Source organism: Labrus bergylta, chromosome 4 (assembly GCF_963930695.1).
Source record: "Labrus bergylta chromosome 4, fLabBer1.1, whole genome shotgun sequence".
Classification (NCBI taxonomy): Eukaryota; Metazoa; Chordata; class Actinopteri; order Labriformes; family Labridae; genus Labrus; species Labrus bergylta.
Genome location: NC_089198.1, coordinates 11,896,803 through 11,912,208, shown reverse-complemented (window position 1 = coordinate 11,912,208; position 15,406 = coordinate 11,896,803). Strand labels below are relative to the sequence as shown.

General features: G+C 40.5%; 1 protein-coding gene across 1 annotated transcript; it reads right to left on the bottom strand.

The window, feature by feature from the left end:
• Positions 1 to 200: 200 nt before the first annotated feature.
• Positions 201 to 10,596, bottom strand: urod (uroporphyrinogen decarboxylase). The gene is made up of 10 exons (XM_020652135.3): positions 10,419 to 10,596; positions 9,033 to 9,145; positions 8,815 to 8,894; positions 8,199 to 8,261; positions 6,240 to 6,437; positions 5,880 to 6,041; positions 4,753 to 4,887; positions 4,149 to 4,249; positions 3,490 to 3,556; positions 201 to 1,125 (listed from the first exon to the last, which is right to left on the bottom strand). The coding sequence occupies exons 1-10, from the start codon at positions 10,439 to 10,441 to the stop codon at positions 961 to 963; spliced, it is 1,107 nt and encodes a 368-aa protein (XP_020507791.2). The 5' UTR covers positions 10,442 to 10,596; the 3' UTR covers positions 201 to 960.
• Positions 10,597 to 15,406: the final 4,810 nt, after the last annotated feature.

Here is a 15,406-nt window from a genome sequence, read left to right as displayed (position 1 = left end):
TTTTGACATTTTAAGTCCTAATTTGCAAAGAAAGTGTCTGCTTGGACTACTTATATATGTTTTGTATGTATTCACTCTGAGATGGAGGTAGTAGAACATAGTATCACATCTAAATTCTTCAGTACAGTGATCTCAAAGTTTAGTAATTAATCAAGCAAATCAACTCAAATCCACTACATAAATAGTAAATGTACGCTACGTAGAAATGAAATCATCTTTATTTACTCAACAGAAGAATACAGCCTGATGCAGACACAGTCGACCTCTCAGGTTACACCGAGGTTCACTTCACATGTCAATGTTTCTACAAGTCTGAGTCGATGAAAGTAAGAGAGAAAAAACACAATCAGAGTAAGGCGTCTTCATTTTTAACAAGCAATCTTTGAATCAGCTGGAGTACAAATAGAACTTTTCATTCTGAGATCCAGCGTGTTGTTTTTGACGTTTCTCTGTAAGAATTGATTTTAATCACTGTAGTCGTGTGTTCCTCTGTTTCCACATCACTAGTTGTTGTTGTTGTTTTTACTTCCTGTAGTTTTTCATGCTGATGAAGAGCTTCGACTCTGTCTCTGAATGCTGGAGTAACATTACGCTAAGTTCGAGTGGATGATGAATATTTTTCATCTACAAGTCAAAGCTGTTTGAACATTTTTTGCATAAATCCAATCATCATACAAATCCCATACTACTGTACATGTCACTGCACCACTTGTCATCCCTCTCCGATAGAAACACATAATCCACTGGAGCTCACATCAACATATTATAGAGGGAAAGACAATCTTGTCTTAGAAAACCAGCATCTTGTTTGTTCTTTAAACCCACCATGGATGAGATCGTAGTCCAATTATAGAAATGTTTTGAAGGTCTGGATGTTTTTTTTTTATTTTTCATACAAGGAATGGACTCTTCTGACTGCTTTGTTTTTTTTTTTTATAAAAACAGACACAATTCATCTTTTTACTTTTGCTTGATCATCTGTTTTGAGTGTTGGTGCACAGCCTCGACGAAGGCGCCCACGTTCTCAGGGTCCATGTCGGGATAAAGGCCGTGTCCCAGGTTGGCGATGTAGCCTCTCGTGCCAAAACCCTCCAACATTTTCTTCACGATGTCTGAAATCTTTTCCTGAGGGAGGCAGAGAGAGAGAGAGAGAGGATTAATAAAGGAGCTTGAATTTTAACACACTTTGGGGTCTCGATGGCGAATGGGTGAAGAACGTTTTGGAACTTATAATGGTTGAAAGGTCAAATACGTTCTTTCAAACTAAACCTCACACAGGGCTTGTTTTTCCTACTCATAGGATCTGAAAAAATTGTAAGTATTGAGAAGATCACGACAGAAACAGACCTTTTGTCAAAACACAAGATGATTTTCTGAGACTATAAACACCCTTTACATCTCTCTCTGTAAAGCCACAAGGCTTTAGGGCGGCAGTAGCTCAGTCTATAGGGACTTTGGTTGTGAACCGGAGGGTCGCTGGTTAATGTCTTGATGCGCACTGTAATATTGAAGTTGGTCTGGTAGCTGGAGAGGGGCCAGGGTACTTCCCAAGAAATGCAGAGGTGTCACTGAGCAAGGTACCAAACCCCCAACCGCTCTGGTACTCTGACATCTCTCCACAGCTCCTGTTTAATCATGTGTGTGTGTGATTCTGGCCTACGTGTGTGAGAATCATGTCTCTCAATAACAGAGTGTAAACCAGAATTTCCCTCAGGGCTCAGTAAAGTATGTAAAATTCAAAATTTAAAAAACTCCAGGGAGAGATGTGTGCCGATGTATCAGTTCCACAACCAGTTTGTTAAGTTTGCTTTATAGTTTAAATGAGAACTTTTTAAAGGTTTAATCAGGTCTGATAACAACCAAAAGCACAAACAAAGTAAACAGTGCTCTCACTGATGGACCAGACACTCCTCCATTTGTGTGTTTGATGGTCGATTAAGTCTGGTGGCTTTGAAGAGGACACCTCCAACAGCTTCAACAGATTGAAAAAAAGATCTAAACTTAACAAAAAGGTTTCTTTTAGAAGGGTTCTTCTCTCTGCTCTGAAACAGGAGCCTGTCTATGTAAAAAATACAAGCGCTTAGTGAGGACATACTTTGCCACACTTTGGACATTTGTCCTGAAAGATTACGCTGCAGCCATTAAAGCTTATCGCTGGGAGCTGAAGCAATCCCTTGTTGTACCCATTAGTCATTAAGACCCCAAAATATGTGACGATACAGAAGAGCTGAAGAAAAGACAAGATTTATCTATTCAAGATTAGGATCCACAGGCTTATATTAGATCGTCTGTAGAGTCTTGGATTCATTTTAAAGTGTAGAATTGTTTTGTTAAAAGTATCAGACGGATAGTTTTGTGTAAGTGGGTCAGAGGAGGAACAACTTCAAGACCTTCTGCTGAGGAGTGACAGACTGTGTGTGGACTAAAGTTTGTTGCCATGAATTACAAAAACTTCACATCCAGTATGAAGTCGAAACACTGTGGAAGAACATAACATCCACAGCGAGTACACTGGGAGAACAATTTGGACTCAAAGGCAGCTGGTTCTGTCATTTCTCTTCCCTTTAATTGGATTTTAAAAGATAGATGAGTTAATTCTACTTCTTTCACATAACAGAGGTCTGCAGGTCGTCCTAAACCCCGACTGTTCTAGGAAAAGGAGCTGCTGAGGACTGAACATGACAGGAGCACAGTACTCTAGTCCGAATGTTCATGTCTATGTAAGATTAGATGTTTGGGAGTTTTTCTGCCTTTATTTCGAGGACGGGGGATGGAGTAGAAAATCAGGAAGAGAGAGAGGGGAGGGGGGGAAAGACCTCGAGGACTATTACCTTTGACATGGAGCATGACCAAACCGCTAGGCCATCTGCACCACAAGATATATATCTTTTATAATCATCCACTATTCCATATTTTGATGGTGTATTTTTTCTAGGTACGTGCACATTTAGCCAATAAACGATTAAACGTTGTCACCAGACTCACTAGTCGGTTAAACTAAGTATTGAAACTTGTATCAATTCAGGCCCACAATCTAGTCTCAAATGTTTTGCCTAAGCAGCCGCCTGCCACTAGTTAGGACTGTAGCTCCAGTTATTTGGTTAAACCAGCAAAGTGGACGGATAGTAAAGCGGAGAGGCTGGTCAGTATTTTAGAAAACGGAGATAAAGTTGTGGGTAGAAAGCTTCAGGCGAAACTGACGTTATCTGAAACCAGTCTGACATTGTTGACCTGCAGACGCTGTGATCCTGTGTTAAGACATGTTCAATAGATTGTGCTAAAGTGTTTTCTTAAATTAAGACAAACCCACCAGTCTGAATTCAAATTTGCATTTAAAATGAGTCGCTTAGGAACATCGCTAATCTGTATGTGAAAGTGGTTTCTTTGACTCCGTACTAACACGTTCCTAATCGTACAAAAGTGATAAAAAAAAAAAAGTTCAGTTTCTGTCTGAAGCAGAAGCTCAACCAAGGAGGGAGCTACATTTACCTTTGGAGCGTAGAGAGCACAAGGGTCCATGTTTCCCTGCAGGCTGACCTTCCCTCCTGTGCGCTCCCTGAATACACACACACACACACACACACACAACACACACACACACACACACAACACACACACACACACACAACACACACAACACAGGACACACAGAGTAATCCTTTAACCAACAGGTTAAGTATTTGATGAGCAGAGCAGGAAACACAGACGTTTGTTGACCCGTAGCCTGCACCGGGTGACACACCAGGGACGAGTTGAGGTCAGTAATGGTTAAACTGCTTCTCAGGAAACAGGAAAGCAGGATCCCTGCTTGATGCAAACACTTGAAGCTCATTCTTTGCACGTTGACCATGAATGTGTATTCTCAGTGTGGGGCTTTATCTGCTTTTGTCTGATGAAATTTTATGTATCGATCTTTGTCTGTTCCTGATTTGACTCCAGAATATAAAATCAACACTTTACACTTAGCTAAATAAAACCAGAAGATCCAGCTCTGGATGACATTAGATCAGAAAGTAACTAAGCTGAAGAGTCTGACGATAAAGGTGCTGTTGGTATTCTGATGCAGCGTTTGATGTTGTGCCATGCAGACATCAGTGGTAGTGTTATAATTACTGTGTCTCTCGTGTGTGTGTGTGTGAGCTCGTTACCGTGCCAATCGTGGGTCAATGGTCCAGTCGAGTCCGACCACCTCATAGTTAGACTGAGACAGGTCGTCCAGAGCGTAGTGAGCATCTTTTGCAAACACAATCTGAAAGACAAACAGACAGTTTGTCTTAAAAGAGTGTTAAAAGAGCTGATTTCCAAAGCAACTTCTGACTGAATCGTTCTGAACCATGTTTAAAGAAATGTTGCCACCTTGTGGTGATAAAGGAGAACTGTTTTTTTTTTTTTAAGGGAGCAGATGGATGCTTAATGACCCCTCATGGGACACATTGTTGCTGAAGCAACAGAGTGGTGATAATAATAGAACAGGGTATTGAAACTTATATAGAAAATAATTATAACGACAGAATTCACAGACAAATAGAGCAGTAAAAATAAATAAATACAGCTGTCACAGTTGACTGGTGGGATGATGAGCGGTGTTCATCATTAGCCACTGACATTGTCAAGAATAACAATGGAGAAAAATAAAAAACAAAGTTTGAAATCACTTACCATGGTGATACTGCAGAAGTCTAAATATGAGCATCATTATGTTAAAATACATAAAAGGGTAGACTGATGCTCCTGCAAACAGCTGTCACTCACCATGGGGACGTCTTTTCCTTCCTCCTTCAGTTTGTCTTTGACAGAGCGAGCGATGTCCCGAAGATACGGCAGAGAAAACTCTTTAAATTCGACCGGGCCCAAAATGCCGGCGTGAGAGTCAAACACCTGCAGAGCCTGAACGACATCAACAGAGGAGAAAGGATTGTTTTTTTTGTTTTTAAAGAAAACCTACAGGAAGCTTTTCTTTTAGCTACTAAACCATAAACTGTAGATATGAATGGATGAAGCCTGAGTGAAGTCTACCGTCTGCTACAGCGGGAGGCTTTAGAGTCCCATCGATGGCTGTCTTCATGCTGGAAATGCTGATACGTGCTTTATTGTAAATAACTCTTATTGTTCATAAAAGAGAGTTAAATCCACCCCGTGCCCATGAGAACCGTAACTAATCACTTGTACCAGGCTGTAAACATCTCTGCTGTAAAAACAGGCTTTTATCAATGGGTGTGTATGTGACTTCCAGGGCTCTTGGAGCCAGCCTCTAGTGGACACTCCATGAACTGCAGGACTTTGCACTTCCACATTGGCTTAGTTTTCCCACACCGGAGGTTACCGCTTGGTTTTAAACTCAACATTTAATTATAAGCGCCCCATATGGTTAGTAAGGCAGACAAGTTTTTAAGCATTCAGCTAACCTGGAACAACCTTAAGCATTCATTTAAAGTTGTGTTTCCTTTCCTACATGTCATTCCACACTCTGATTTCTGACTGCTCCCACTGTCCTGTCTCTTCAATGAAGGCATAAAAAGGAGCTTAAATCAGGTAAAAGGATACCATGCTGAGTGAAGCTGAAAGGAAAACAGCCGTGTACTATGCTGTTGTGACACAGTCTGGGCTTTGCGTAATAATCCAGGTTTGTTCTCTTTACTTTTTGGAGTAAAACGCTGCCTCGACTGGATTATTGTGCTGATACTGAAACAGGTTTATCTCCAAAAGGTGTGTGTGTGTGTGTGTGTGTGTGTGTGTGTGTGTGTGTGTGTGTGTGTGTGTGTGTGTGTGTGTGTGTGCAGACGCTGGTATTATCAGCAGACAGTTTTTATGTCCCCATCTCTGACGTTCTCACAATATGCCCTGTGCTTAAAAAAAAAAAAAAAAGCAGGGCGTCTCACCTGAGCTCCAGCTGCCACCTGTCCCAGCAGATACTGCACGACCACATCTGTCAGCATCCTCAGCAGCATGTGGCTCGCCTCAGGGTGCCGGTACAGCCAGCGTTTCGCTTTAGAGTGGGTGTTGGAGCCTCCACCTTCAATCATGTAGGCCATCAGCGTCCACTGTGAAGAGAAGGAATTTTTATTAGCCACATTAATTTAAAGGCAAGTGTTTACTTAAGTGTTCTGCTGTGTGTGTGTGTGTGTGTGTGTGTGTGTGTGTGTGTGTGTGTGTGTGTGTGTGTGTGTGTGTGTGTGTGTGTGTGTGTGTGTGTGTGTGTGTGTGTGTGTGTGTGTGTGTGTGTGTGTCTCATCTCTGACCGGAGCTCCGGTGAATCCAATGAGCGGCACTTTGCCCTCTATCTTGTGTCTGGTCAGTGTGATGGCTTTGAAGACGTAGCTCAGCTCTTTGCCTACGTCCACTTTGGCCTGCAGACGCTGCAGGTCCTCTGGCTCCTTCAGGGGCTCCGGGAAAGTGGGACCTTTACCTGGAACCATCTGGACTTCCATACCCATGGCCTGGAGGGATGAAGATAGATGAACAAATGAATAAAAGCTGTTCAATCTGACTGACGGCGGAAATGATACAGATGTCGAGACTATGGTTTTTATGACACCAGATTTTTTTTTATACCTTCAGGCGATTCTGATAAAACCAATATTGACAGCAGCTTTGATACCATGGCAACAAATCCTAGTCCTAGGACCCGCTTATTGGGTAACTCCTTCTTTTTACTTATCAATCAATACAAACAAACTCCCTCTCTCACCAAAGACAGCTTTTGGTTAAAAGATCTGAAATGTTTAAGAGCTTCTGTCCTTTCTTTTCAGTACTATAGATCATTGGTGATCATGATTTAAAACTGTTAAGGATTTATGTTAATTTTTGAAAGCAATGAATCACTTTTTCTTTGTGTGGGTCCTCGGTTGGGCTCAGCTCTTCTTAGACACAAGGAAGCGGTCTCCAACGAAAAAAGTTGGGAACCGGCAGTGGCTCAGTCTGTAGAGACTTGAACTGTCTTAGCAGCAGCTCAGGAGTGCCTGCTGTTGGCAGCCCCCCTCACTCTGTCAGGACTCCATTAGTGCATGTGTGTTTGAACTTATGTGTGTATTTCAGTCTGTGTGTGTGTGTAGCATGTTCAACAACAAGAGAGCGTAAAAAGGAATTTCCCCTCGCTTGATTAATAAAATACATCATCTCGTCTTCTTCTATAGATCATTAAAATAACAGATTGTGTTCTGGAAAAGCAGCAGAGTCACAGTCACGTTTGGACGTAGCGTGTTTGAGTAAATATCGGGTCATTTCAGGCTAAACGTTCATGTGTAGCTTTTTTAATTCATTGTTAACCAAGAGAATGTCAGATGAGACATCACAAAGACACTTTGATGTGTACATCACCAAGAAGAAGAAGAAGCTCTTGGTGTAAAAATACTCAAAGTGCTTTTCTGACTCATTCACTCATTTAGCTTGAGAGAGATTCATACAAGAGCAGCGATGGTGGATTTATATTTCATGGTGTATTTGCTTTTACGCAGACATCACAGTGACCAGATAACCAACCGAACAACCTGAAAGATTTCCCAGCTCTGGCCTCTCATTCAGCGACTTGTTCAGCTGTTGAATAGCTGTTAATGAAATGTGAATGTAACTGTCTGAATGCGGCTGTGATGTGTTTGTTTCATTGATGTTGTCTTGGCTTCTTTTAATGACTCGGCCTGCTGAGAAACTGAATTGATCCTCTTGGATTAATAAAGTCTCATCTGAATCTGAAGAGAGTCATGACTCTGATTGTTTCCTCAAGATCTGGACTTCTTCACCTCATGTTCCAAGAGTCACAGAAATAGTCTTCACTTATACCTCAGTGATATGGGTTATGGCGATGTGTCAGGGTCTGACCCAACACACAGACCAGTCTAGTGATTTGTTTTGTCACCAGAAAACACGCTCTGTTATCTCCACATGTTTACATGAATTAATCGGTTATAATGGACAAACCAGCAGGATAAATAAGTGACGACCTTGAAAGAAAACGACTGAAGTCACTTATAATTGATGTGAAAATGGAGTTAATAAAATATGCTGTTGCATGTCTGGTCAGGGCTTCTGCAACCTCCACATGTGATGTATTAGTTATGGCTATAATTAGAAATGTGTCACACTGAACTCGTCTTTCTTTTCATTTTGTTTTACCATAAAGGTAAACCGGGTTCAGGTTCCACACACAACACAGAAACGTGAGCGAGTGAATGTTATGAGTCTGGTCCTGACGAGCGCCTCACCTGTGGGATAACCAGGATGTCAGAGAAGATGATGGCGGCATCGAACGGGTAACGTCTCAAAGGCTACAAGAGAAAAAAGGAAAAAAAAAACGTTATAAGTGACAACAAATGGAACCTGTTGTTTGTTAGTTTTCCTGTAGAGTTGGCCTCGGGGTAGTTTTACTGTCACACCAGTTAAACACTACTTATTTACTTCTGTTCTATCACTAGTACAGTGGTCCTCAAATCTTTGAACCCACCACCAACTCCTTCATCAACAATCTTCAACCAATCAGATGTATTTAATAAAATAATGTGCAGTTTGGACCTCAGACGGTAGAGAACATGTGACAGAACAAACATGTTGAAAAAGGGCTCCATTGACTTTTTGACACTAATGTCTTTTTCCAGACACACAAAAAGCTGCTCTGTGACCCACTTTTGGGTCCCGACCCTCCAGTTAAGAAACAAGGTACTAGTACATTACCCGTAATAAGAGAGACAAAGTTGAGCTTTTATTTAACTGGATTTGATGTCTTCAAAAACGTTTCATATCGCCCCACTGTGCTTATATGAATTTAAGAGAAGTCTTTTAAATAACCTCTGATGATATTGAGTTTGAGAAGCGCTGCTGTACCTGCAGGGTGAGCTCGCAGCAGGCCTCCGGTGACTGACAGGTGTCAAAGAAGTCCTTCCCTGCTCTGAACTCACGGAACTCTGAAAATGAAAACCACACACAACATTTACATTATGTCTTCATGATGTCTCAACATGTCCTCGTGCTGTTTTAGACAAAAAAGGAAGAAAAGCGACTGCTCTGTAGTAAAGGAAAAGAAGAAGCTGGGGTGTTCCCACCTGGCAGGTATCGTCCCGCCTGTCTCATACACCACACAGGGACATGTTCAGTCTCTTCCCCTCGCGTCGCTCGCAGGAATGTGTCGTTCTTCAGCTGAGGGAAGTCCTTGGGGCTGGATAGAGAATCAAACAAAATGGTGCTTAGAATCAGTCTTTTTTTTCATTGAGCTCATGAAGCAATGCTGAGTCAAATACTGAGAAAACTACAACTACCACGGCAGAACGATGCTTATCAGTGACACGTGCTGTGGCTTTAAGACCAGCTAATGTGAAAAGACTCTTTAAGAGAAATCTCATAACTCAATATAAGAACTAATAGAGCCCAAAATGAGCAGAGAAAAGAAAATGACTCAATTTTATATATATGTATATATAAAAAAAAGTCTGATAACAACATCAGAAAGTTGTTTCCCTTTAGGAGAAGTGGGCTGGTGTCCTAAAGCTTTGGAGGATGGGAGCTATACAGCTATAGGACACTTCTGTTATCTAACGTATAGGCATGTCCCTCCCTATTCCAATAATGCAATCATATCGGGCTGCATCCAGCTGCAGAGCTGTTAATGACAGAGTGATTCTGAGAGAGAGATACCACTCCACTGCTCTCTTATCGTCTGCCAGAAGCAGACACAAAAAAAAAACCGTTGAATGAAAAGCTGCTTTGGTGCCACCAGAGCTGCAAGGCAAACTGACTGACATGTGAACCCAGGCATCAATCTAACATCACAATAAACTGCACGACAGTGACTTTATATTCCTCCCTCCAAACAACCTTTAACAGTAACTTCAGTTAAGCTTACTCTTGGTAAAGCCCATTATGACATGCACAACTGGGATCATAGCCGTGCTAAAGTGAGTCACAGAATAGATGTTCCTGCATGAAAGCAGACGAGACCAGAGCTGTTCTGTCCAGAGGATGAAGAGTTAAATACGTTTTAAAACTGACGTTTAGCCACTTTACATTCAACAAATACAACTTGTGATATTATTTCACAATAATGAATAACTCAGTGATTATTTATCAATCAGCCGAATTTATCAGAAGATCTTCATGAGTCGTCAAAAATCATAAATATATCACACAGAAGAAGATAATCGTTAAATATGAGCAGGAGAAAGTTAAAGTGCGTGTTTCCTGAATGAGAATCCTCCATGACAAACGTATTAATGCCAGGCGGTAAATAATGAGCATGAAACGAGGACATATTAGTGTTTTGTGGTTAAGGTTTTAAATGTCTCACTTGATACTAGTTTTAAAACACGTTGTGTGGAGTCATGTTTTCATAAGAGCGACACAGGCATGTTTCGTAATGTCTCTGTTGACAGACAAAATGCTCTCTAAAGTCAGAGTATTATTCTGCATGTTGAGGATAAAAGAGAAGCACTCACAGGATTAAATCGTCCTTGCTCATGTCGGCGGTGCTGACGTTCAGATGCTCCTCTTGTCGTTCTCTATCTGTGAAGATGTTAGCCGCAGACCTCCTTCAGCTCCTGCAGCTCCTGCAACTGTCAATAAAACCTGCTCTGCACAACTCTGGCACAACTCTGGCGCTGCTGGGCGCGGCCATCTTGGACAAAGACGTCATCGTACGAGGAAACGAGCCGCTAATTCCAAATAACAATGATTTATGTTAAACTTTTTATATTTTTATATGGGAAATATTGTATTCACAAATGTAAATTGAGTCAGAAAATACCCAAAATGCAATAATTAAAAATATAAATGGAACACTGTCTATAAACACTACATGGACTGAAAGACAGAAAAAAGAAAAGAAAAAAACAGGATATTTGTGAAAGATTATTACTGTAACCCTGTTTTTCTGTTTTAGTTTTAGTTTAGTTTTTTTTTGATACCCCTATGTATATAGTTGTACGTAGATGTATAGTTTGTATGTCTTGTGTTGTAATTGTCTTTGTCTTGAAACAATAATAATAAAAAAAATCCAAATAAGTGGGGAGAAAGGATGGAAGATGTGTGATATAGACCTACTGTATCAATAACAATTTTAAAGGTGCATTATGTAGATTTGCTGTTGAAATTTGAAAGTTTGAGAAGGGAAACAATTCTATGCTATATTTCCTGAACTAAATACATAGTACACAAACTTTATACAAAGGAAAACATTAGATAAAAAGCTATCAGGAGAGAGAGGAGTTCACTGTTGCGGGCCCCAAACCACAACTTCTCGTGTAACATTTTATCTTCAAACACTTTTCCAGGGATCACATTTTCCTCTGAGGACAGTTCGTGTATAGAGTTAAAAACATATACCACAGAATCTGTACACTTCTTCAACTTTCACATTTACTAAATCTCCATAGTGCACCTTTAAGGAAGTGTCTTACAAAATATAAGGCTATACATATAACCTACCCAGCCAAACTGGTCTTAAAATACATTATAAGAACATTGACTCATTACTTACATTATTTTATTTTATTATTTTATATAAGATTTCCTGAAGTTGACAAAAAGAAAAACAACCGACTCCGACTTCTGTCATGGAAAATGTAAGGATTGAACTTTTTGACTGTCAGGTGTTTGTTGTAATGAATCATACAGTCAGAACTACACCGCACCAGATCTATTTATCTGTTTTTATGAAAAAGATGATAAAAAAGCCTTAAATACCCTAAAAATAGGCCTAATAATAATAATAATAATAATAATATGAATGCAGTCATTTAACATTTTCAATTCACCGTTTATTAAGGAGGTATTTGCAAATCCAACTATCTCATAAAGTAGGTGTGTATAGGACAACAAAACTATCACGAAAAGAAAAAATCCTGCACACTCCTAAGTAGCCTATCACCAATTTATTTGAAAAAAGTCAGAGCGTTTCGGTGCCTCGCTCTGAACCTACTTAGCAAGCTAGCGTGTGGGTTTTTTTTCTTTTCAATTAACCGTTTATTAAAAGGTAAAACAAACTACCTGCAAATACAGGGACCTAAATGTAGCCAAAACATGCTTTATATCAATATATATCTCAGAGTTTCCCAGCAGATAGGTGTCAGTAAAAGGCCTATCTTGGTGACACTGAATTTTATTTCTGCATGTTAAGTGAATAATCTACATGTTTGAACAATCAGAGAGGAAATCAAAAACCTGAGCATTGAAATGTTTCAGACTCATCAGCCTAACCCTCGTCACACTCTGTTTCAGACAAACAGCTGCAGCACAAGCATGGATGTAGTTAGAATCAAACTACCAGCATAATAAACCTGCTGAAAAGTTGTTTTTGCATAGTGTAGGCCTAACAGATGAAGTGGGTCATACATTTGAGGGATTTTGGTTGTCTGTTTCTGTGCACAAATGAACACCTCTATATGGATGAATGTGTGTTGGCTGTTTAAGAGCACATAGTAGAGAAAGGCTGAAATACTCCCTGGTTGCCATGGTTCCTCTTTAAGTACATCATTTCTATCAGAGCATCATTTAAACAAGAACAAAACCTTAAAGTGCCACAAGAATTATTTCACGAGTTTCATGCTTAGATTTTTCCTCAAAAACTAATAATTCAACTGAGGATATTCCTACTCTGATGAGCACCAGAGACTCCCAGAGATCCGAGCGAGCAACTCCTCAAACTTTGAAGATGGAAACTGTGAGAACATTTTGATGATCTCTGGTGTTTACTGTAATGATAAAACTTTACTTTAGCAGACAATAGATCTGTTCTGTTTGGCAGGCCGTCAACCAAAGATCTCGAGGAGCCTAGGAGAGCTCAAGAGCTCCCAGGAAAGTAGGTGGTTAGCGACTGAGATTTACAGATCGATACATGCAGTAATATGAAAGTCTTTACACAAGTTCATGAACTATGTTAGACCTGTAAATTTACTGAGTAAACACCTGTCAACGTGCATCGCAGGCCTCTGCATGAAACCATCAGCCTCTGCCTTTACCTGCTTGATATTAAAGACAGCACCCTCAGTCTAACTTCAACCTCTTCCAAACATAAAATCTGCTGCCTTCACCTGCACGTGCTGAAAGAAAAGTGAAATGCTAACTCCACCTGCAGCCTCTGCTAACAATCTTTATCCACTGCCTCAACCTGCAGTCACTACCAAAAACCTTCAGCGGCTGACCTGCAGCCTCTGACAGAAACATCAGCTTCTATCTGCACCATATAAAAAAAAACCTGCTGTTGTTTCTGAAGCCTTCAACTCAAACTGTCTCCACCTGCAGGTAAAGGAGAAGAAATGCAGCCAATGCATCCAACTTCAATCTCTGTCAAATACCAACATCTATCACATCCAACTGCAGCCACTTTGGACTCACTTGCTTCCATCTGCAAACTCTACTAGCAATGTTAGCTACTACCCGTCCAACACCTCATCCATCAATCTACAACTGCCTCCACATCCAGCCCCTACCAGACACTCATCAAATATTTCCACCTGTGCAAAATGAAGGAAAGCTTCCTCCAATCAATCAACCTGTAGTTGCTTCCACTAGCAGTTTGTAGCTGACTGCTGCAGTCTATCAGCAGCACCAACGCCTCCACCAGCAGCCTCTAACAGCAAACTGAGCTGCTCAATGCTTAGCCATCGTGTTCACCAGCAGGGGTTGCCAAAATCAGCCTCCAACTCCAACTACTACTGTCTTATTTAACTGACTTTCTTCCATAATAAACAAAGTCTCAAGGAATCTGTTGACTTCTGTGTCTTCTGAAGCTCTGAATGAGTTTTCAATCACTTGCCATATCATATCAGTGTTATAATTGAAGTTGTCATAGTAACACTGCTTGTGTTTAATGTTTATGTCAACATGTAAGTGGTTATAATGAAAGGGAAACTGAAACTTTTTAGCTAGCTATGATTTTTCTGGATCGGTTATCATAATGTATTACCTTAACAAAATATGCACAACTCACATCCCCATTATACGCTTTTTTTATTAAACCAAATGCAACATGGGCATTTTTTACCCTTATACCATCAATACCATGTGGCGTATACATGACTTAATAAAAAAAAGGCTCTGGGAATATTGACTGAAAATGTAGGATCCCTTTACGAAGGCATCGTATCCAGCACTAATGCTTTTCAAGACAAGATTGTTGGCCACTGCTTCTTCTGTTTTGACAATGTTCCTTTTTTTAATCACTTAATGGAAGAGCACTACTTCTACTACTACTATTACTTATATTACTAATAATAATGGAGGCTGAAATGCAAAGTCAGTAAGACATACCACATTCATTATTAACAGTGGTTGTAGACAAGTTTAGGTGAAAGGTTTATTAATGAGAACTGAAGAATGTGCGACTTTTTGATCCAGTAGACGTCGCCCTTGAGTTACAGCATGAAACCAAAACAAACTGCTGTTTGGTGACACCGCCACCATGCTGAATCCTCCGTTCTCCTCCAGCGACACACCTCCAACCCCTCTCCACTTGCGTTTGCGCAAAGGAGTTATCAAATTTGAACGCACCATAATTAAGCGGCTGACAAAATTCTCTCAAGCTGCTTTGTAGTGTTAGCAGGCTAATGGTAGCGCGATTAAGTTTGCTCGTAGCTTCACACTGCATGTAAATTGACACAGAATGACCATGATCTAAAAACACTTATGTGACCTTCAAATAAGCAGTGAGTGCAGTATGTTATTCTTCTTTCAGTCCCTCACTTAATCAGCTTTTGTTCACAAGGGAAAGAACGGGCCGGCCGTCCCGTCCATGATGTATATACGACTCAGACGACATCACAGAAGCAGGACTCATGCCTAACACTCGTTGTAGACAGTCATGACTCAGGGAGACATTTACAGAAGATATACTGAATATTCTGCTATATTTATGTGTAAAATATTGCACATTCTTCCTTTAAAATGAACATTACAGGATTATTAGGAAACAATTACAGTGCATGTGAGAGAAAGATTTGTTCATTAACAGTAGATGATAAACTGTCAGTAGCGTAGCCGGGACCCAGTATGTTTATAAAGTGCGATTATATCTGTGCCCTTCTCTCTGACTAGAGGCTGGCGCTCCAGGTACACCGGAAGTCACATACACATAACTGGCAAAAAAGCAGTTTTTACAGCATAAATAAAGATGTTTACAGCCTCTGAAAAACAAAACTAAATAGGTCTGATTAGTTATTGTCATCATGGACACACACAGTACACACTGTGACTTTAAAAAAAAACAGCTCTGTTTTCATTTTATGAACGATACGTGTTATCCATAGTTTGGCGTAGCTGACATGATTGACAGGTGGGCATGATGTAACGCTTAATGTAAGGCTTAAAACCCGCCTCAGCTCCAGATCTCAGCCTGTTGTTAGGTTGAATGTTGGGCTGAGACAGGATTTCCAGCATGTGCGGCTGCTGCCAATGAGCCTCCAGAGCCCCCTGCAGGAACAGATGGCTG